Consider the following 22,387-nt stretch of genomic DNA (forward strand, 5'->3'; position numbering starts at 1 on the left):
AACTTAGATATTTTCTTACAGTAAAATAGCACTAGATGGCGCTCCTACGCGATCCTTTGCTACTACCGGTAAACAGCAGGACTTCCCCAGCCTTTGTAACAAATAGCTTATTATCCGAAACATTAGGCGGGGTTTGAACTTTCTGAAACCATCGAGATGAAAAGCGAGACCTCCGGAGCGGATGTCGCTCCGGAGATCATAGAGTCCCGCGGGGCTTCTAGCCTTGTCTCGATGATGTTTATCGACGATTATATATCTCGTCATCTAAACCGGACTGCAAAAACTAAGCCTCGCCTCCTTAAATGGACCTCAGCGATTGGCCAGGCCGACTTGCCGGCGCTCCGCAGGATTGGTTGCCGCGGGAGACGGGACGAAGAGTGTCCAAGGGGATTGCTGGCCGGCGGAGACTCAGCGAGTCCGATCAAGGAATAATTATAGCGGTCAGACGAGCGGGGTAAGTTTCTTCCATCTGCTTCAGGGCCTCCCGTTTGTTTGCCACAGTTTCAACCCTGTGGCGAAGTTTCGGGTGTGGGATAAACGGGCGTCCTTGTCAGGTCGGGGCCGAGAGAGAAGGCGCCCGTGGGAAGTCAAGGACACCAGCCGTTGCCGGCGAAGGTCTCGTCCGACGTTGCCGGGCGGCGCTTCCCCCCGCCCCATGGCGGAGCGGAAGACGGAGAGCCGTGCCTTCCCGGAGACAGAACCTGTTTGGCTCTTCCGCCGTGTTAGTCGGCGGCCCCCGGTTCTTTGTCCTGAGCCCCCTCATCCTGCTCCCGCCGCGCTTCCCCGCCCGTCAAGGGGCAGCGTATTCATCGGTGGAGCCGAAGATTGAGCGCAGGAGGCCCCTTTTATGTTGTTCTTTCTCCAGGAAAATCTGATTTTTTGAGATCGGCCTTCACCTGGGTCAGCGGTAGGCAAAGTTAGCTCTTCTATAACTTGCGGACTTCAACTCCCAGAATTCCTGACTCAATCATGCTAGCTCAGGAATTCTGGGAGATGAAGTCCACATGTCATAAAAGACCCAGCTTTGCCTAGCCCAGATTCCTGGGTGGTTCTCAAATGACGGCTGCTGAGCCCTTTCTAAGCTCCTCGGGGCCTAGTGTTTTGGGTGGTTCTTTTCCCCTTAGAGGCCCTGGTGGCTGATATGAGAAACTTTGTATGTTATTTGTTTATTTGCCAAACGTGTATAAGATAGCAGGTATAGGTATAAACATAAGCAAAATACCATATTTTTCAGAGTATAAGACACACCTAGAGGTGGGAAACAAGGAAAAAAGTATTCTGAACCAAATGGTGTAGTAATGTATTTAATAAAATATCAGTACAGCAGAATACTTTTTGCAAACATGTACAGGTAGTCCCTGGGTTACGTTGTCCCTGACTTATGACGTTTCATTGTTACGACGACCCAGGGACAGCTTCGAAGCCACTGCTGCCGCCTCCATTCAGGCAAAGGGATCTCCGCGGTGGGCGGTCGCTTCAGAGACCCCGCGGAGACCCCCTCGCCCGAACAGAGGCAGCGACGGCTTCAATGGCCAACAACCAGTCCTTCTCGGTGCTGCGTTGCTGCAGCCTCCAAGGCTGCCGCCGCCGCCTCCATTCAGGCAAGGGGATCTCCGCGGTGGGCAGCCTCGGAGGCTGCAGCAATGCAGCGCTGAGAAGGACCGGCTGTTGGTCCCTTGAAGACGCCGCTGACGACGACGCCATCTCCGTTCGTATAAATCAGAATACTGTACAGTATTCTGACTTACACAGAAATTCAGCTTATGACGCCCCATAGGAACGGATCAATGTCGTAAGTCAGGGACTACCTGTATACTTTTTACAATTGTGTACACTTTTTACAAAATTCAAACTTGACAGCTTTAAGACTAGTGGACTTCAAGTACCAGAATTCCTCCTCCAGTCATGCTAGCTCAGGAATGGGAGTTGAAGTCCACGAGTCTTAAACTTGCCAAGTTTGAAGACCCTTGCACTCCTAACCAGTGATGGGCTCCTACAGGAACAGTCAGTAACGCAGTTCCGGTAGCAAAATTTGGAGCTCCACCCCAGGGCACCCAATTTGCACTGAAAGATGATGAAACAAAATGCATAAGCCACGCCCACAGTGTGGTAGTAAAAATTTTGGTAGCCCATCACTGCCCCTAACCCAGGGGTCTTCAGACTTGACAGCTTTAAAACCTCCCGTCTTCCTCCCGTCATGCTAGATGGGGTAATTTGAAGACAAAAATAGCTCTTTTCACTTTTTTTGTTGCAAAAATTGGATGGGCAAAGGATCTAAGAAGCCTGCAGGGACCTCTTGGGTGCTGGGGGATGGCAAAAATTGCCCTGTTTTGGTGAAAAATGGGCCGGTTTGGGGGGAGGCATAAAAATGGAGGCATTTTTGCCTTTACCCCCAGGAGCTCTCTGCAGGGTCGCCAGACACTTTGTCCACCCCACTTTTGTGAAAAAATGAGTGGAAAATGGCCTGGTTTTTTTTTAAAAAACAGGGCCATTTTTGCCATCCTCCAGCACCCAGGAGCTCATTGCAGACTTTCCAGACCCTCTGTCCAAAAATGGGATGCAAGGGAGGGGCTTCAGGGCAGCAAAAATGCTGCCTTGTGAGTGATAGGCTTAAGAACTGCCTGGTTCAAAATAAATAACTCGGTAAAGCCTTTCCATAATTTGCCTCTAACTAATAATACTTGGTTGAAAATTCAAAATGGGGTGCATAGCATCTGTGATCTACAGTAAGACTCCTAAACACTTACCGTAAAAAGATTATCTTCCTCAAAAAGATTTTAAAATCTTTCCTACATGGTTAACACATCACTCACCCACTTTGAATCATCTTTCAGTCTTTCCCTGGCAAGAAACTAAAAAAAATTGCTTATCTCTGCCATTAACAATGTCTATTATATTACTTTTATTTTTATAAAAATGTGTTCATGATCTGACATGTACAGTATAGTCAAAATGCTTTAGAACTTAGTGGTTAATACATTGAAGTATATTTTGAAAGTATTTAAAAATTTGGTGTTTGGAAAATTGTGTTGTTGCATTCAACGCTGTGGAAAATAGGGTCATTATACACGTGTAGATCTCATTTAGTGACAATCGGGACCACTAGCTTAGTCATTAAGTGATGACGGTCTTGGTATATTCGGGTTTCTTCCCGTGAAGGATTTAGAAATTTCTGGCGACGTTTCGACGAGGTCCCACTCGTCATCTTCAGGCTGGTGCTTCTGTCCTTGTTCGCCCTAGAAGATGACAAGTGGGACCTCGTCAAAACGTCGCCAGAAATTTCTAAATCCTACACGGGCAGAAACCCGAATATACCAAGACCGTCATATATATATATATATATATATATATATTAAAAACAATGACTCTGCTTATGATCTTTAGCTTTCCTTTGCTTTACAGACCTGAAATGTTATAAATATAAGGATTGCTCACAAAGTTACTTTTTTCACCATTGCAACTCTGAATGGTTAGTAAATAAGGCAGTCACTAAACACGTACTGTCTGTAATCTCTGTAATCACAATATTTGGTTCTGCAGTTAAATGGATGCAGTAGGGAATGATATGAAATAATTGATATCACATAAAATTATTCTTACACTGAATTTACAGCTAAACTCAGCTAGATAGAAAATAATCTGATTTGGCAGAATACTGTATAGCTTTTTATTTTACATACTGAAACTTGCTCGAGAGACCGGTATAATTGTATTTGCAACAAAAATGTTTTCCCATAAATTAAAATTATAGAGTCCCAACATGTGTAGCAATCATGTGCAAAACCAGTAATTTTGCAGTTAATTATTATAACCTCTGGCTCAATCATTTGTTTGATTCTACCACAGTTAAGTTGCTTCAAGGAAATAGAAAGTTACCAAGGAATGGTCATGTACTCAGTATATAGAAATTGACAAAAAGGTATTAATGGCTGTATTAGTCATTTTGTTAGCAATTTATAAAATGCCTTGTTCCAGTAATAGTTGTATTAAATGTTTATAAATAAGCTTAGTATGTTAATAAAAATAATACACAATATAAACCAAAATAATAAAAGCATTTTATAATAGAATATAGTAAATAGAAACAATTCGTAATGGATGCATTTAACGTTGATGAGTACACCACTGGAAAATCTGAAAGCTTAGATTAGAGAAAGACCATAATAGAGAAAATCTTATTGTAGTTTGCTTACAGTTAACATCAAGTTGTTCACACATAGTCAACAGTCTATACAACTTCAGAATAAATCAATAGATAGTATTAAGAGAGAGTATTTTCTGCTTCATAAAGGTCCTGTGAAAAGAAACAATTTAATAGCTGCTTAAAGTTCAAAATATTGGATTCTAAATTTAGGAACTAAATGGAAAAAAGTCTTAAAATTTAGGGTGCATTATTATTATTAATTCATTATTGATGACAGATTGATGATTTACTAATTTATTTGATTCTGTACTTGTAAACAGACTTTCACACAACTGCATCTCCTATCAAAAATGAAATGATAACTTAGCTACTTTAACTGTTATGTCCTTAGTACAAAAACTATTTGTCTGATTCAACTTGATTTTATAACTAGAGTTTCAGAGCCCATATATTTGTAAAGTAAAAATTAGAAATAAAAAATAATTTATTAAAGCAGCCAAACCAAATAGCTGACTGCCCTTGATCTTGTCGGTGTTAAACGTCACATTTGTTTATTTTATTCTCTATGTAGGAGTAATACATTATTGTTCTTACATAGCTAAGTTGTATTTGTTAGAAAATAATTATACAAAATAATACATTTTAGCAATGTAAGTTCTCATTTTAATATTATTAGAATTTATAAATCTAAGAAAAGTTCTAAGATTGATGGGATGTGGACAAATTGTGCTGTAAATAAATATTGTTTTAATTGCTCATATTAATGAAGAATTGCAACTGTGTACAGGTATTCCTTACCCTACAATCACGATTGAGCCCAAAATGTACTAAATTGCTTCATTTAATTTTGGGAATGGGGTAACCTGCTCTTTTTTATCCAAATCAGGCAGGAGCTTCCAATTAGAAGCTTTTAGGAGAGGCGAGATGGGCATTAAAGTGAACATGTTGAAATCCTCAACTATGGATGCTTATTGAATGATGATTTGGGATTACTCAGTTTCACTCCATTACAGGTTTGCTGTTATGAGAAAGAAATTGAAAGAAAAAGTGCTCTGTAAAGTGCTTTGAGCTCCAGGAGCAAAAATAAATCTAGTTAATGTCAATATTCCCTTTTAAGAATAAATACTATATTTTTATTTCAGGTTATAGGAATATTTTTAAAATGTCAACTGTGAAGCATATGACATGAGGAACTGCTATTCCCAGGTGAGAAAGTGACAAGTGAACAGCCAACATGTTAGTTTCTAAAACATGCTACACGTAATAAAGCTAAAACTAGGAACTGCCTTTCCAAATGAATCTATTTTTCCTCTAGTTTAGACATTTATTATATAAACTACTTTAAATAATTGAATTGGTTACCATTTTTGTACTCATTTGAAGAGTGATCTTTGAATATTCCTAAGTACAATAACATTTTAATCTGAAAAAATAATGAAATATATGGGTCTATGGGTTCTGTTGTCTTGTTGTATACTATATAACATTAAAACTACATTTTAATACAATTGGTTCTTGCTTCTCTTGTTGTTTTCCTTCAAACCCTTTTTCCTGTTTGGAATATTAAAATATAACTATACAGTGTTTAATTAATTAAAGATGGTGTATAATTAGAACTATTGGTTACATACTTTTTGGTGAAAAGTGCTAAAGCTCTAGCTGTTATATTTATTTTGAGATGAATTCTCACATTGAAACAGTTGCATATTCTCTTTATTTTTTTCTCTCTCCAGGCTGACTATGGAGTTTCTATATTATAGCAAGTTGAGGTTGTCAAATTACAAATTACTGAAGGCTTTACCTTATTTTATATGATCTGCTGGATTAAACAACTATTTAGAGTGATATTTATGCAAATTGGGTTAATTATGGAATCAGTAAGTATGCCTATTATTACAGTGATATACAGTGGAACCTCAAGATACGAACCCCTCGTCTTACGAACAACTCGAGATACGAACCCGGGGTTCAGAAAAAATTTGCCTCTTCTTACAAACTTTTTTCATGTTACGAACGCCAAACCCGAACTTCCGGGTTTGGCGTTCGGCTTCGGGAGACGGCTGGGAAGCTACCCGGCTGTTTTAAAAGGTCACAGCCGGGCTGGAGGGCTTCCCAGCAACCTCCCGAACCCCGAACTTTTGCCAAACTTCCGGGTTCGGGGTTCGGGAGGTTGCTGGGAAGCCCCCCAGCCCGGCTGTCACCTTTTAAAACAGCCGGGCGGCTCCCCAGCAGTTTGCTCTCCATGTGTCCTCAACCTTTCACGGAGGTTTGCTCTCCATGTGTCCTCAACCTTTCACGGAGGATTTTTAACCACTCCTCTTCCCAGTTTGCTCTCCATGTGTCCCCAACCTTTCACGGAGGGTTTTTCACCTCTCCTCTTCCCAGTTTGCTCTCCATGTGTCCCCAACCTTTCACGGAGGGTTTTTCACCTCTCCTCTTCCCAGTTTGCTCTCCATGTGTCCCCAACCTTTCACGGAGGGTTTTTCACCTCTCCTCTTCCTAGTTTGCTCTCCATGTGTCCCCAACCTTTCACGGAGGGTTTTTCACCTCTCCTCTTCCCAGTTTGCTCTCCATGTGTCCCCAACCTTTCACGGAGGGTTTTTCACCTCTCCTCTTCCCAGTTTGCTCTCCATGTGTCCCCAACCTTTCACGGAGGGTTTATAAACTTTTGCTCTCCATGTGTCCTCAACCTTTCAAGGAGGCTCTTCTCTTCACCGTTTCTTCTCTATTTGTCCTCCAGCTTTCACGGAGAATGGGGAAGAGGAAAGCTAAGAAACCCTCCACGAAAGTTGGATGACACATAGAGAGCAAATAGGCAGGAGGACACCTTAGAAACCCTCTGTGAAAACTGGAGGACATATAAAGAGCAAATGGGGAAGAGGAAAGCTTCCTTCACTTCCTTCGCTGCTCTGGCTTGATGGTGGGCTGAGGTTAAAGCAGCCTTAGCCCCATTAAAGCAGGATTGGGGCTAAAGCCGTCTCAGCAGCATGCTTTGGCTCTTAAGCCCCAGCAGAGGTTTGCGATGCTGCGAATTTGCTGAGGCTTCCCTCCTGGGAAACCCCACCTCCGGACTTCTGTTGCCAGCCGAAGGAGCCTCCCAACCGCAGAGGAGGCAGGGAGAACTTTGCGCCACTTCGGAGCCCAGCGCAGCGCTTCGTCGGGAAAACCTTCAAGGAGATAGTGGCAGCAGGAAAGAAACGGGCTCCGAAGCGGCGCAAAGTTATCCTGCCTCTCCACCTCCTCCCCTTGCGGCCGCCTTCCCAAAGGAGCCGTCTGGCTGCCCAGGGGGCGGGGTTAGCTTTGTACCGGGCTCCGAAGGAAAGTGTGGCCACAGCTGTGGCTGTAGTTTCTCCTCCTCCGGGCTCCGAAGTGGCACAAAGTTCTCCCTGCCTCCTCTGCGGCCACCTTCCCCAAGGAGCCTCCTGACCGCATAGCAGGCAGGGAGAGCTTTGCGCCGCTTTGGAGCTTGGTGTGGCTTTGAAGAAAACGTTGGCTGCAGCGGCAGTGACAGCTGCGGCTTCTCCTCCTCTTCCTCCTCCGGGCTCCGAAGTGGCACAAAGCTCTCCCTGTTTCCTCTGCAGACAGGAAGATCTTTGGGGAAGGCGGCCGCAGGAGGAGGAGGAGGAGGAGGAGGATAAGCTGCAGCAGCCCCCGCCGCTGCGGCCCCCTTTTTCTTCGGAGCCGCCCGGGCTTTGAAGCAGCGCAAAGGTATCCTCGCCTCCTCTGTGGACGGGAGGCTTCTTGGGGAAAGTGGCCACAGGAGGTGGAGGAGGAAGAGGAGGAGAAGCCGCAGCTGTCACTGTCGCTGCAGCCAACGTGGCCAGCAGAAGAGGGGGCGGGGAGCCGGGCAAGAGTGATCTTCTGCTGGCCATGAACGAAGGGCGGGGAAGCCTCTTGCACCAGCTGCTACAGCCGCCGGCTTCCCCGCCCTTCGCCCATGGCCGGCAGAAGATCGCTCCGCTCGGTCGGCGGCTCCGGAGAGGCAGGAGCCGGGCGCTGGCCTGCCTTTTGTCCCCCGCCGCCGCCACCCGCTGGCTGCGAGCGCTCTGCCAGGCGGCCAGAAGGCATTCAGGGCAAAGTGCATGGAGGAATGGGAAGCTGAAGCCACCGGTGTTTGAGCTTCCCATTCCTCCACGCCCTGAATGCCTCGTGGCTCAAGCGGGCGGCAGCAGACCGCCTTTGTGTTTTCGGCTTGGGGAGGAGGGAGTTAGGAAGGTCCTCCTGCTCCCCCGAGCCGAAAACCCAAAGGCGGAAACCTCCCAGTTGTTGTGACAGCCGGGCTGCGGGGCTTCCCAGCAGCCTCCCGAACCCGAAATTTTGCCAAACTTCCAGGTTCCGGAGGCTGCTGGGAAGCCCCCCCCCCCCCCCCCCCCCCCCCCCCCGCTGTTTTAAAAGGTGACAGCCAGGCAGCAGCGTTTTTTTGCAGGTTTTTTTTTCTTGTTGCACGGATTAATTGACTTTACATTGTTTCCTATGGGAAACAATGTTTCGTCTTACGAACCTTTCGTCTTACGAACCTCCCCCTGGAACCAATTAGGTTCGTATCTTGAGGTACCACTGTATTTGCAAAAACTGAAAATCTGAATATTGTATAGGGAATGACATGCATATATGCCATTGACATTAAAAGGAAATGAACACAGAGTATAAGATTAAAATATAAATGCATTTTGGAATATAAGTATGTCTAAAGTTCTCTGGGTTGTGTTTGAGTAATAGTTCATTACTTTTATAAAATATAATCAAAATAATTTTGTTGGTTAAGAGAGATATTGATTGTGAGCCCATTCAAATATTGTTGGACAAAACGTGCCATTATAAATTTATATAGCTGCCCATGTTACTTGTATGACTCTGTAAAATAAACAATAAAATAAATCTTAAATTTTAAATCTATTTTCTGTATACTGTATACAGACTTACAATGCAACTTGATGCATGTTTATACAAAAATATAGTTTTTCTGGGTTTGTTTAACTATGAGTAAAACTTCAAAGTAAAGTAATATTGACACAGACTATTTATTTTCAGTTACTTTGGTCAAATAAAACTTATGGCCCAAACAGAAGTATTGTAAGAAAAATTGGCTCCAACCTCTCTTTGATACAATGTCCAAGGGTTCAGTTTCAGGTAAGATGTTTGTTTGTTTTACACAAATTAGAAAAACCTAAAATCTCTGTCTGTAGTATCTGGGGACATAAGTTACTTTCTGTCAGTTTGGATCCAAAAATAGGGACACACCCAAATTAAATTATTTCCTTAGGAAAAAAAATAGTTATATTAATTTCAAAGGTTAACATTTAATTAAATGAAAATGACATAGATTGATGAATTGGATGTACCAATCCCAAAGTCTTAATTAATGAGAATAGAAAATAAATATCTAATGAAACTGTAACAGAAGTTCCTCAGAGATGCATACATAAATACACATCCCAGAGATTTCCTAAAGTTGTTGCTGAATTCTAGTTACTTTATATGATAGAAACAGATGTGACTTTATTATGTTTCTATAATTTATTTTTATTAAATTTGATTTTAAGCGCAGCTGAACTGAAATGTTATATCCTGGCCTCACTAGTTTTTGAAGTGTAACCTGTATATCCTGAATTACAAAACATAATTACGTTGAAAATGGCACAACTATGCATACCACTGATCAAGCAAAGGTCAAATTCAGTATATTTTTAATTTTAGGTTTATTTTCTGATGACAACACCATATATTTTAAACAGAACTTCCTTTTCAGTATTAAGTAATGAATTCCGAAAAGACTTCTTAGTAATTTGATTTATAGTAAAACTAATCTGTTATATATGAAAGTTGGAAGGAAAAACGTATTTTGGAAAGATTGGTCATTTTATTTATTTCTATTGTACTCAATTGTCAATAACATTGAATTTTATAGAATTCTTGTGACTTTCAATAGTTTTTGAGTGGAAAAGGCATTCAAGGATAAAATATATTTACACATAACAAATTCAGCAGCTTGGAAACATTTTATAAGATATGTGAATAAGATCATCATGTCTTTTTTTCCCCTTGAATAAAATATTGGCTATTTTTTCCTTATTATTTTACCTGTAATTATATTTATTACATGATATTACTAGTCTAAGTTGTCAGTGACCTCTGAATATTTTGGATAAAACCTGGGTAGAAATGTATTCAAAACATTGCTTCTGGAATAAAAGAATAAGAAATAATATCTTCTATCTTAATCAACACTTTTCTCTGGAAAGCCTCCACCAATTCATTCACAAAAGAGAAATGCCAAGTTTAATGGTGGGCACAAATTCAGTTTAAAACCAAGCCCAAGAGAATAGAAAGATATCAGTGTGTTCTTGAGCTGTTACATGCTTGATATTTAAAATAGCTGTTAGACCAAAAAATTTCGGTCCCTGTTCTTTGCTGAAAAGTGCTATAGTTTTCTGAATGAACTCTGCTGTTTACCGTATATACTCGAGTATAAGCCGACCCGAGTATAAGCCGAGGCACCAATTTTTGCCACAAAAACTGGGAAAACGTATTGACCCGAGTATAAGCCGAGGTTAGAAAATGCAGTGGCTACTGGTAACTTATAAAAATGGAAAACAATAAAATTACATTAATTGAGACATGTTTTAGAATATTTATTTTAAAGAAAACCAGTAAACTAGCTCTGTAAATTTAAAAGAGGGTAAACAAATTAACAATATTAACAATAAATTAAAAAGTAAAAAAAGTAGCTCGATCAGGAACAAAGCTAAAACCTAAGAGTTAAAATCCTTCAAAACTGGATTCCTTCTCATCATTAATTGGATTTACATTATTGTTCTGTTTTTATATATGCTGTGAGCCACCCTGAGTCCTTGGAGAGGGATTGCATACAAATCCAATTAAATAAATAAACAAACAAACAAATAAATAAGTGTATCCAAAGAAGAGCTTCAGCATTAGCTGCTGTGAGGTTATCAGCATAGAAAACCAAATAGATAGATAGATAGATAGATAGATAGATAGATAGATAGATAGATAGATAGATAGATAGATAGATAGATAGATAGATAGATAGATAGAGATAGATAGAAAGATAGATAGACAGACAGACAGACAGACAGAAAAATAGATAGATAGATAGATAGATAGATAGATAGATAGATAGATAGATAGATAGAAATAGATACAGATAGATAGATAGATAGATAGATAGATAGATAGATAGATAGATATAGATAGAAAGATAGATAGACAGACAGACAGACAGATAGAAAAATAGATAGATAGATAGATAGATAGAAATAGATACAGATAGATAGATAGATAGATAGATAGATAGATAGATAGATAGATAGATAGAAAGAAAAATAGATAGATAGAAAAATAGATAGATAGAAAGATAGAAAAATAGATAGATAGAAATAGATACAGATAGATAGATAGATGATAGATAGATAGATAGATAGATACAGATAGATATAGATAGACAGACAGACAGACAGATAGAAAAATAGATAGATAGATAGATAGAAATAGATACAGATAGATAGATAGATAGATAGATAGATAGATAGATAGATAGATAGATAGATAGATAGATAGAAAAATAGATAGATAGAAAAATAGATAGATAGAAAAATAGATAGAAAAATAGATAGATAGAAAGATAGAAAAATAGATAGATAGAAATAGATACAGATAGATAGATAGATAGAAATAGATACAGATAGATAGATAGATAGATAGATAGAAAAATAGATAGATAGAAAAATAGATAGATAGAAAAATAGATAGATAGAAATAGATACAGATAGATAGATAGATAGATAGATAGATAGATAGATATAAATAGAAAGATAGATAGACAGACAGACAGACAGATAGAAAAATAGATAGATAGATAGAAATAGATACAGATAGATAGATAGATAGATAGATAGATAGATAGATAGATAGATAGATAGATAGATAGATAGATAGATAGATAGAAAAATAGATAGATAGAAAAATAGATAGATAGAAAGATAGACAGATAGAAAAAGAATTCCTGTCTAGCTCTGCCTCATAACACATTATTAGATCCTATCCAAGCAAGGACAGCAACTACCACAAAATACCATTTTTTAAACAGTTTAAATCCTTTCAAAGGAGGGGGAGGAGAATCTGACAGCAGGGGGCCTTTTTAATCCGACTAAGGGTAATGCAGATAGAGCAAGGAATAGTTACTCACCATTGCTATTTCCCCCTCTCGGTTGGAGCAAATGGCTGCCTCATTTGCTTGAGGCAGGGAGAGGAACTACGGCGTGCCAGAGGGGACAAAAGCTGGTGCCTCCTCGCTCTGGCTCAAGCAATGGCGCCCTCGTGTGGTGACTTTGTCAATGACCCGAGTATAAGCCGAGGCTGTGTTTTTCAGCCCATTTTTGGGGCTGAAAAACTCGGCTTATACTCGAGTATATACGGTATTTTATTTTATTTTTTAAATAAACCTAATAATATCACGGCTGTCTTCATGCTTTCTTGAAACTTTTCTATAGCATTCTCTTTCCCTTTTTCTTCCTTTCTTGCTCTCTAGCTGTTATATCACAGGATCGTGCACTGAGCTTACTGTAAGTCGGTCTTTTCTTTTTTTCACTAAAGTTCACTAACTATTGGCATTTACTTACATACAAATCTGATTGTTAAGAATCTTAATTAACTTCTGTATTTCTTATTTTCTTGCACATGGAAAATGAGCTAAAGATCTTTAATGGCAGTGACCGTTGTTTTGTCATTTTTTGGAAGGCTAACACCAAAATCTTGCTGAAAAATTATACTTTTCTACTTTAATAGGGCATATGAGACTTAATTGTATAGTTAGCCAGATATTTTAAATGTGGATGGGAAATTTAGGTACTTATTTGGTGCTCCAAATTTTCACAATCCTTGAGTTTAATTGCTTATCTAGTTTAAAGCCTGAGTCTATGGAGAGGGGCGGCATACAAATCTAATAAATAATAAAAAGGCAAATCTGAGTTTGTATGAGAGGCCTCCAAAAAAACAAGTGAACTCTGAAATAATCAAGCAAGAAGTTCTAATCCACCGTGTAATACTTGCATATATAAAAGTTCTAGTTTCATGTGACCATGAAAATAATCTCTGAATAAAGTGTTAAACTATTAAAAGACAGTAATAGGCTTTTCGTCCTTTTTGGAAATTGTCACAATGATCCAATATTGGCCAGAGTAGTCACAGTGGCAATACTCTTGTTAAAAGCTGTTAGAATAGCAAGTATAGGATTGATTTTCGATAGATATAACTTTACAATATTGAGAAATTTAACTTCAGCTATTGCTTTAAGTACTTTCAGTGCCTCCTTAGCTAGGCTGCCAGATCTGGAAACAAAAACAGTAAAATAATATTTACATTAGTTTAAATTTGGAGTTTCTTTGTTTGAAATTTCTATTTCATTTCTTATCCAAATATAATGCAATATGTATGACAAATAGTTTGAAATTAATCAGATTATTCACCTATGTAACTTTATTAGTATATGTACATTCCCTAACCTACAGCTAGATATTTGCTATGTACCCAATTTTTGTGTCATGCCATGCATTAGGAAACAACAGTGGAAATGCTAATGCAAAATGCAAAAACCTCACTGGTTTTTAACTCTGGTATAATTTTGTTTTCCTTTCCATTTATTCATGCTTGCACTATGTATTTTATCTTCATATTACCTTTATAGTGATGTCATACTGATCCAGGCAGTTGGTCTAATTTGTAACATTATCCAATCAATTTAGCTTACTTCTCAGCCTGCAATAAGCACTCAGTCTAATCAACTAAAAGAAGATGCAGTGGTCTCCCTTGTAGATGTTGGGTGGGTTGCTGCTGATGATGAAGAAGACAAAATCTTTACACGTTTCCGGTATGTTTCTCAAAGCTTATTTTTTGATTGATTGATTGATTGATTGATTGATTGATTGATTGATTGGACTTGTATGCCACCCCTCTCCGTGGACTCTATTACTTATGCTCTGTTATTGGCACTTTAAACTTTCATAGATAAGCTGTTGATCAAGGCCACTAACCAACTTCTTTGAGATTAAAGTTGCCCGATCAGGTTTACTGATAACATGAAAACTGACCAATATTATTGAGCAAGGAAGAACATTTTAACAAGCTTTAGGGATTCTTTTAAAAATGTAATACTGTATATGTTTTATTGTCTAGCCTTTCTGTTCATACAATAACTTTATGCTTAGATAAGCGTATATTTTTAATAGCATGTTCCTATTTTAGGACCAAAATATCTTGGTAGTAGACAACAAATAGATGTCCAATATTATTTTAGCTAGAATGAGTTATGGGAAAGAATGAGAATACTTATTTGCAACTCTAGGAAAGGAAAATCTATTTTTTAAAAAACAGATTACTGGTAGTCAACTTACAACCACAATTAAGCTCAGATTTTCTGTTGCTAAGCAAGGTAGTTGTTAAGTCAATTGTGCCCCATTTAATGATCCTTTTTGCTATGGTTGTTAAGCAGATGACTAATTCTTAAATGAATCATGTGGTCATTAAGTGAATTTGTGGCTTCCCCATTAACTTTGCTTGCCAGAAGCTCCCTAGAAAGGCTGTAAATGACAATCCCTGTTGCTGCCACCAAGCAGTCAACGTCTGATAGCATGACTTATAGCCGGAAACATATCTGAGGGCACGCGAGGCATTGCCCTTTGTCAGCTCTGGCTGATAGTCGGCCTTCCGGAGGGTGTAGGGAGGATGAAAAACAGCCCAATGGGCCTACTGGAAGTTAGTTTCTGAACTAACCTGGTTTTGGCCATCCACAGGCTCCAGAGGCTTTCCTGAAGCCTAGGGAGGGCAAAAAATGGGCCAACAGGTCTACTAGAAGTCTGGAGGCTTTAGTGAGGACCGTGCACATGCGCAAGGGGGCAGTGAAGGGGCGTGTGTGCATGCGCAGACATGGGTGTGGGCATGCACGTGTGCACTATAACTCACATCCTTTTGGCACCTGAGCAAAAGAAGGTTCACCATCACTAACTTATAGGGATGTTGCAGTGGTCATAAGTGTGAGAACTAGTCCTAAGTCCTTTTTTTCCATTATAACTTTGATTGGTCATTAAAGAATGGTTGTAACTGGAAGACCTCCTGTACCAAGATTCTTCCCAGTTCTTTTCAACTGGTTTTGACACGATGTTTGTTGCATTTTTACATGTTAAGGGATGGGGAAGAATATTTTAGTGATACTCCAGTATTGACAACAGGTGAATTTATTATTGGCTAGATTTGCAATAATCTGTCGAGAGAGAGAGAGAGAGAGAGAGAGAGTTCAGGACTAATTTTAAAAAAATAACAAAGCAAAAGAAATATCAAAATGAAAGCACTGCTAAAATACTATTTAATTTTCTCCTACTTTTAGTTACTGTGAAGTACTGTAGGTTTATATAAGGTCATGTACAGTGAAAGCCCTTGAAGGGGGATGGAGTGGAAACTTGACTTTGACGACAGTTCTAGTACAAAAGGAAAAGTCTTTCCACAAGATCTTTAGGAGCTTTAGCAGCTGCTGCAGTTATGAAGGTAGAAGAAATCAGAGGTCAGCAAAGCAAAATTATAAAAAGATTTATGACATTTTAAGTATCTGAGAACAAGATATCTTTTAAAGCTCACAAGGACCCAAGAAATTATACAATTTAAAAAGCTGTTAAAATGTTGTTATATTAATAACTGTATAGATTAATTTTTGCAGATAGTAATTGACAAACAGTGGTTGCATTTAACTTTTAAACCACCTGTTCATGAAAGCATTTTATTATTAAAATGCAATTTATATATTTATAAATATTATTAGATTTCTAACTTATCTGTGCTGAAAGCCAAGGAAAAAATAAAGCCTTTAGCTTCATCTTCTTTCTAACAGAACATAATATAGTTTAATGATGTTTACAGGAACTTCCTAAATACAGTTTTAGCTAAAATACAAACATGGCAAGGATGGTATTCTACATTTGCAGAGAATAAATTATTTGGTTTAAGAGACAGAACTTTAACTTGACTCCCCTTGATCAAGAGATTTACGAATAAACCAAAACTTTATTATTATTATTATTATTATTATTATTGTTGTTGTTGTTGTTGTTGTTGTTGTTGTTGTTGTTATTATTATAGATCAGAAGGTTGGTCAAAACCCCAACCATTCCTTAAAAGTGAAGGCTCCACAGGAAGAGATTCAAGTACTGAAGAATTGTTGCCCAAGAAATCACAAGAAACGGAAGACTCCAAAACTACAGTAGCCAAAAATGATGAAGCACTGCAGAAAATAAACGCATTGGAAAATGAGCTTGCTAATTTAAGAGCACAAATAGCCAAAATTGTAAGCCTACAAGAACAAAATTTGGCAGCAGGTATTAAATTGTCCTTTCCTCAATGTTCATAAGTTTTAAATGTTGTGCCTTTAGTCAAAAAATACTAGATTCAGATGCAAATATTCTTGGTGTACAAATTACATTTAGAAAATTAGTTGTGGTTATCTTTCTCTACCTTGACATGAAAGATCTGGAATGGCATACTTTTCTATTGGCCCTCCCTCTGCGCATATGATCTTGAGCCTGCCTTCCAAAGTCTGTTGCTTTCCTTTAGTGGTAGATGATGGCACCCATGATTATAAACCAGCATATTTTGCTGAGTGTGTATGATGAAAAGGGTAATCTGCTGCGCTACCGAGCAGATCAGCTGCTGGGCGGCCAAAGGAACCTTCCCAGCAGCAGCGAGCAGACGAAGATCGGGGTTTCCCAGCCGCCCACGCGAAGGGGAAACCCCGGCTCCTCGCTGATGCCCCCGCTCGCCCGCCCGCCGCCCGCCAGCAAGAGGGGGAGAGATAGAGAAAGAGAGAGAAGGAAAGAGATGAGAGAGGGAGGAAGAGAGTGTGAGAGAGTAAGAAGCAAGAGAGAGAAAGAGAGAGAGAAAGATGAGAAAGGAAGGAAGAGAGTGACGTCATCGGGTGGGAAAATCGCGATATAGCGTTTCGCGAAGCTCGAGATCGCGAAAATCGAGGGATCACTGTAATGCTAAAAATAGGTTGGGCAAAATTACATTAGAAACTTGTAGAAATCTGAATCAAAGTGATCTTGCGATTTGTATTACAAACTTTTGCTAATTGTAAAGATTTTTATTAGAAGTTCTTAAAATGAGAGTTATCATGTGAATGTTCTAAAAACAACTTTATGAAAGCTTCAGTTAAACAAGTGATGATTAATTTTTTGCCTGTTTCCAATTTTCGTTTTACTCAACTTCATGTTGTTCTCCTGGGGAATAGTACACACAGTTTCATTCTTTTGTTTGTTTGTTTGTTTGTTTGTTTGTTTAAATTTGTATGCCGCCCAGCTCCCTAATTGCCGACTGAATAGCATTAAGTTCAAAGTGCTGGAGTGGTAGTGTTAGCCTATAAATCCGAATATGATTTGGCAACAAGATATTTTTTAAAATCTCCTTTTCCCTGTAGAAGTGAATTTGATCAACCTGTTCATGGTAAAATTCTCCCAGTATCTTTTAATTGTCTATCATGCGTAGAAAGTAAATGGAACCAGGACTTACAGGCCTTAGTTTTCAATTTTACAGACCTCATAATTTGGAATAGTTTCCCTTTTGTGATTAGGCTGGCCTTTCAAAACACTTAAAAATAGAACTGTTCCTAAATAGTTATCATTTTCTACATTGCCTAATGATATTTCTGTGTTTTAATGTTGTTTTTGTATTTAGTTAACAAATCCATACAGCTATCAATAATCTTAACCCTTATGTCTCTAGGCAGGAAATGGAAATAGAAAACACAATAAAATATGTTTATCAATAAACAGGTCTTTTGGGGGGGGGCACTATTGAACATAAACAAATTCCATACACTAGAAAGTTGCTGGGGTTAGTATAACCACTTACAGGCCAAAAAATAAAGGGAACACTCAAAGAACACATCCTAGATCTGAATGAATGAAATATTCTCATTGAATACTTTGTTCTGTACAAAGTTGAATGTACTGACAACATGTGAAATTGATTGTCAATCAGTGCTGCTTCCTAAGTGGACAGTTTGATTTCACAGGTTTGATTTACATGGAGTTATATTGTGTTGTTTAAGTGTTCCCTTTATTTTTTTGAGCAGTATATTTTGTGTTTAAAAAATGGAAACTTGTCAGAGAACAGAGAGGGAATATAGTAGTGTTACATGATAGCAATCCAGTTCAGCGGTACTTCTATAATCACAATAACGGATACATTTTAAAACAAAAATGTATTAAAGGTACAGGTATTTGCAGCATGTTTAAATGTACATTGTTCTTACAGTTGGAACAGGTTCTTCTGCATCTGTTTCTGTTCTACCGCCACCCCCGCCGCCACCACCCCCACCCCCCTTACCTCCACCACCACCATTTCAGCAGAGTGTTTCTGCCATTGACCTTATTAAAGAACGCAAAGGAAAAAGAATAAATTCTGGCACGACTCTGATAGAGGATGGTCCAAAGAAGCTTGAAATTCCAAATATGTTAGATATTCTGAAAGACATGAACAATGTGAAGCTGCGCTCGGTGAAAAGGTACATTTTCCCCTTTACTTATTAGAGAAAGGGTTGCAGGAAAGAAGTGCAAGATTTTGACTATTGCTAAGCAGATAGAAATAATTTATTAAAGTTCAGTTTGGTTTTAAAATACAAGGTGTCCAGCGCGCCTGGAAAACAGGGAAATTAGGGAATTATCAGGGAAATCGGTGGTTCAGGGAATTATCAGGGAATTCATTAAAAAAACCGGAATAAATCAGGGGGGGGGGACCAAACTATTAAAATATTTAACAGTCGGGAAAATCATGTTAAAGAAAAACGGATAACACTGCCTTGGCAGAGTCAAGCAAAAATTATCATAACTGTGGCAACAACTTGCTTCCTCAGCTACTGATATTTATCCACGGCTTAACCGTTTGGTATGATGTCATCTACGATAGCGCCTTAACTAGACCACAAGTTGCAGGAAAATATCAGGGAATTCAAAATGTTTTCCCATGGACACCCTGAAAATAGTAGCTTGAGTACATTGGAACCCCTAACCACATAGCTAAGTGGCTCTAGTCAAGTGAAATATCACATGGCTTTGCAGTGTTTATTTTCCTGGGGTTGTTAATCAAATCAGTAGAGTTAAGAAATACATTGAAGTGTGAAAGCAAAAAAAAAAAAGATTGGAAAATCTTGGTAAAAATGGTGCATGTATTTGCATAATTTGAAGTCAGTGGGTCATAAAGCTTACCTTATTCTTTTGAAGGCCAGAAAAAAGCACAATAAAGAAAACTGCTGATCCAACAGATCCCGCTGCAGTAATAGCAGAAGCTCTTAAAAAGAAATTTGCATATCGATACCGTAGTGACAGTTCAAGTGAAAGTGATAAACAGATTTCAACTTCTGAAGCAAATCTGGTAAGTGCTTGGTCCAAAGTATGTATGTTGTGCTGAGCTATGGTGTGGGATGTTTGTAACGTCAGGAGTTTACAAGCAACCAAAGGCTAGGTTCATACTTTAGGCTAAGCCAAGCTACATCCTGAATAAATTCAGGACTAGATATCTAGTCCTCATCTCAAGAAATAGGCAAACTAACCTCCAATCATATTTTTAACATAGCTTACTATCAATTCGAGTATTTATGATTGGTTTTCCATTCCTCGAGTTACAGGAACAACATTTGCTTCCGAGAACATTTGCTTCCTTTCATTCTGGTGGATTCAGTGCTCCCACTAATAGAATTTAAAGCAGTGTATTTCAAATTTGGCATGTTTAAAAGGCATGGACTTAAAATTATAGAATTCCCCAGCTGTTGATCTAGGAGTTTTTAAAGGCTGGTCAATAAAAATTCCAACTTATTGTTTACAAACATTGCAAGGGGGAGAATGTTAGTTTATACACTCTTTTTGTTTTCACAGTTTGGGCCACACCTGCTGAAACCTACAGGAAAAATGAAGAATCTAATTGAAAATAGTTAAGGAGAAAAATTATGCTTCAATATAAAAGGACTATCTCAACTGTTTTGAGAATTGGATTTATAATTTTACAATACTCAAATGTGCCTTGCTTCCATGAACAAGTTTAAAAACAAAAATTCTACCGTGTTCTAACACAGGTTTTAGTATTTATGTACATGCTGCGTTCGGCTAACGCTAAATTATAAATGTTACTCTTAAACTTATCTGAATGCAATTATAGTTTAAATTATACCTTTGATGTAATGTTTGGAATATAATAGAACTGACTGTACTTGACATCTCATTTTAAATTTGAAGTACAGACTTCACTAGAACCTCTTTTCTTTCTATAGGGGGAAGGTGACAAGACTTAAGAATTTTATTATTCAGCAAAATTAATTAAATTTAAAGCAAATGCTGCATTGGAGATATATTTATATGGAAGAAACTAGCCAAAGCTTGATCATATTTTTAGATAGGATGAAAATATAATTGCAACTTTGTTTGTGTTAATGCACATGTGTATATCAACACTAAACGTAATAGTATTAGTACTTTATATACTGCTTTACAACCCTCTCTAAGCAGTTTACAGATCCAGCAATTTGGGTCCTCATTTTACCAATCTCGGAAGGATAGAAGGCCAAGACAATTTTGAGCCTGGTGAGATTTGAACTGCAAAATTGCAGGCAGCTGGTAGTCAACAGGAAGTACTGTACTCTAACCACTGCGCCACTGAGGCAAATATCCTTCATAGACCTTCAGATCTGTTTACTCACAAGTTCCTGTTGAACTGAAGTGTACATAATGATTGTCAAAGAGGTCAGAAAATAATTTGAGATTGGGGGGAAAAACAATTTGAAGACCAGCTTTCCTGCTGAGTAAAATAGAACAGAATATCTTGTCAGTATTTTGTTATCTTGGGCAGTATTTGCAAACTGCTAAATTGATTCTGTGTGACAAGGAAAAGTAGTTTATCTACAAATGAGATTAAGAGCAAATTTAAGCTAAATGTCATGAAATGCTTAAAAGCTTTCACTTTGAAATTTGTTCAAATATGAAAATGTTTTTAATTTGATAATGTAAAATTGCTCCCAGATACTAAAATGTTTATCATCATATAGTTACAGCAACGTTTCTAAACTTCCCAACAGTGTTCAAAATTAAAAATAATATAATATATATTACATTAGTCTGATCATTTTTGATGCTTGAACAAAGGATATTGCACAACAGGGTCTAAGAACATCTAAATAAAAATAACATCCAAATAAAATCTGAACAAAATTCATGCATTAAAAGGATTCGATATAATTAAAGATACAACCTGTATCTGATGAAGTCCTAAATCATGTTTGCTTTAGCCTGGAAAATATTATTTTAAAAATAGGGATATGGAAAGTGGAGCAGCTGCTTCATATGTTCCAACAGTTCTGAACACATTGTGTTTGATTTAACCAAACACATTGTGGTTGATTTATAACTTGTGAATGAAATATATTTTCAAACTGTCCAGCCTGACTTGTATAGCAACAGAGATTAATCAAGTCCCTGCTAATAATTTAGATAAAATGAGAGCAATGAGAGGAAGATATAGTTAAGCATAGCATAGTAGCATACTATCAGTGAAAAGATTTTCAACTTCATAGTCTAATCTATTACTGCTATTTTGTGCTGTTTAAGAGAACTTAACATTCATAGCTGTAAATAGGTTGGTTCCATATGTGTTGTGCCGTAAAATAATTGTTTGTGTGAATACAGATAGTCCGCAATTTATAACTGTTGCTTAACTACTATCAGTGTCCAGGGGGAAAGCATTTTAAAATTCCTGATATTTCCCTGACATTTCCCTGTAACTTGCGATCTAGTTAAGGTGCAGTCGTAGATGACGTCATACCAACCGCTAAAACGTGGAGAAATATCGGTAGCTGAGGAAGCAAGTTTTTGCTGGTTATGCTCATTTTTGCTTGACTCTGCCAGGCAGCGCGATCCTTTTTTTTTTACATTATTTTTCCCTGACTTTTAAACATTTTAATAGTTTGTTTATTCTGTTTTTTTCACAAATTCTCTGATATTTCCCAAACCACCGATTTCCCTGATAATTCCCTGATTTCCCTGTATTCCAGGTTTGCTAGAAACCCTGAACTAATCAAAGTTAACGTTGGCCTCAAAGGGCCATCATAAAATGTTGCATTGCTCCTAATCCATGGTCATGTGATCATATTTGAGGCCATTGACAATGAGCTTGCATTTATGATTGCATTTTGCA

The 22,387-nt window shown here is 38.3% G+C and overlaps 1 protein-coding gene across 3 annotated transcripts; it reads left to right on the forward strand.

Annotated features, from left to right (window-relative positions):
• The first annotated feature begins 276 nt into the window (after nucleotides 1-276).
• On the forward strand, nucleotides 277-21,300 carry MTFR1 (mitochondrial fission regulator 1). 3 transcript variants are annotated; one of them, XM_070747890.1, is made up of 9 exons: nucleotides 277-454; nucleotides 5,294-5,350; nucleotides 5,878-6,021; nucleotides 9,176-9,274; nucleotides 13,909-14,033; nucleotides 16,292-16,527; nucleotides 18,464-18,713; nucleotides 19,429-19,579; nucleotides 20,080-21,300. In XM_070747890.1, exons 3-9 carry the CDS (start codon nucleotides 5,956-5,958, stop codon nucleotides 20,137-20,139), a joined length of 987 nt encoding a protein of 328 aa, XP_070603991.1. In that variant the 5' UTR covers nucleotides 277-454; nucleotides 5,294-5,350; nucleotides 5,878-5,955; the 3' UTR covers nucleotides 20,140-21,300. The 3 variants fall into 3 exon arrangements, with proteins under 3 accessions (XP_070603991.1, XP_070603990.1, XP_070603992.1); XM_070747889.1 differs by having other exon boundaries at nucleotides 352-454; nucleotides 5,287-5,350; XM_070747891.1 differs by lacking the exon at nucleotides 277-454 and adding an exon at nucleotides 3,872-3,919.
• Nucleotides 21,301-22,387: the final 1,087 nt, after the last annotated feature.

The sequence above is a fragment of the Erythrolamprus reginae genome, chromosome 3 (genome assembly GCF_031021105.1).
Source record: "Erythrolamprus reginae isolate rEryReg1 chromosome 3, rEryReg1.hap1, whole genome shotgun sequence".
NCBI classification, from domain to species: domain Eukaryota; kingdom Metazoa; phylum Chordata; class Lepidosauria; order Squamata; family Dipsadidae; genus Erythrolamprus; species Erythrolamprus reginae.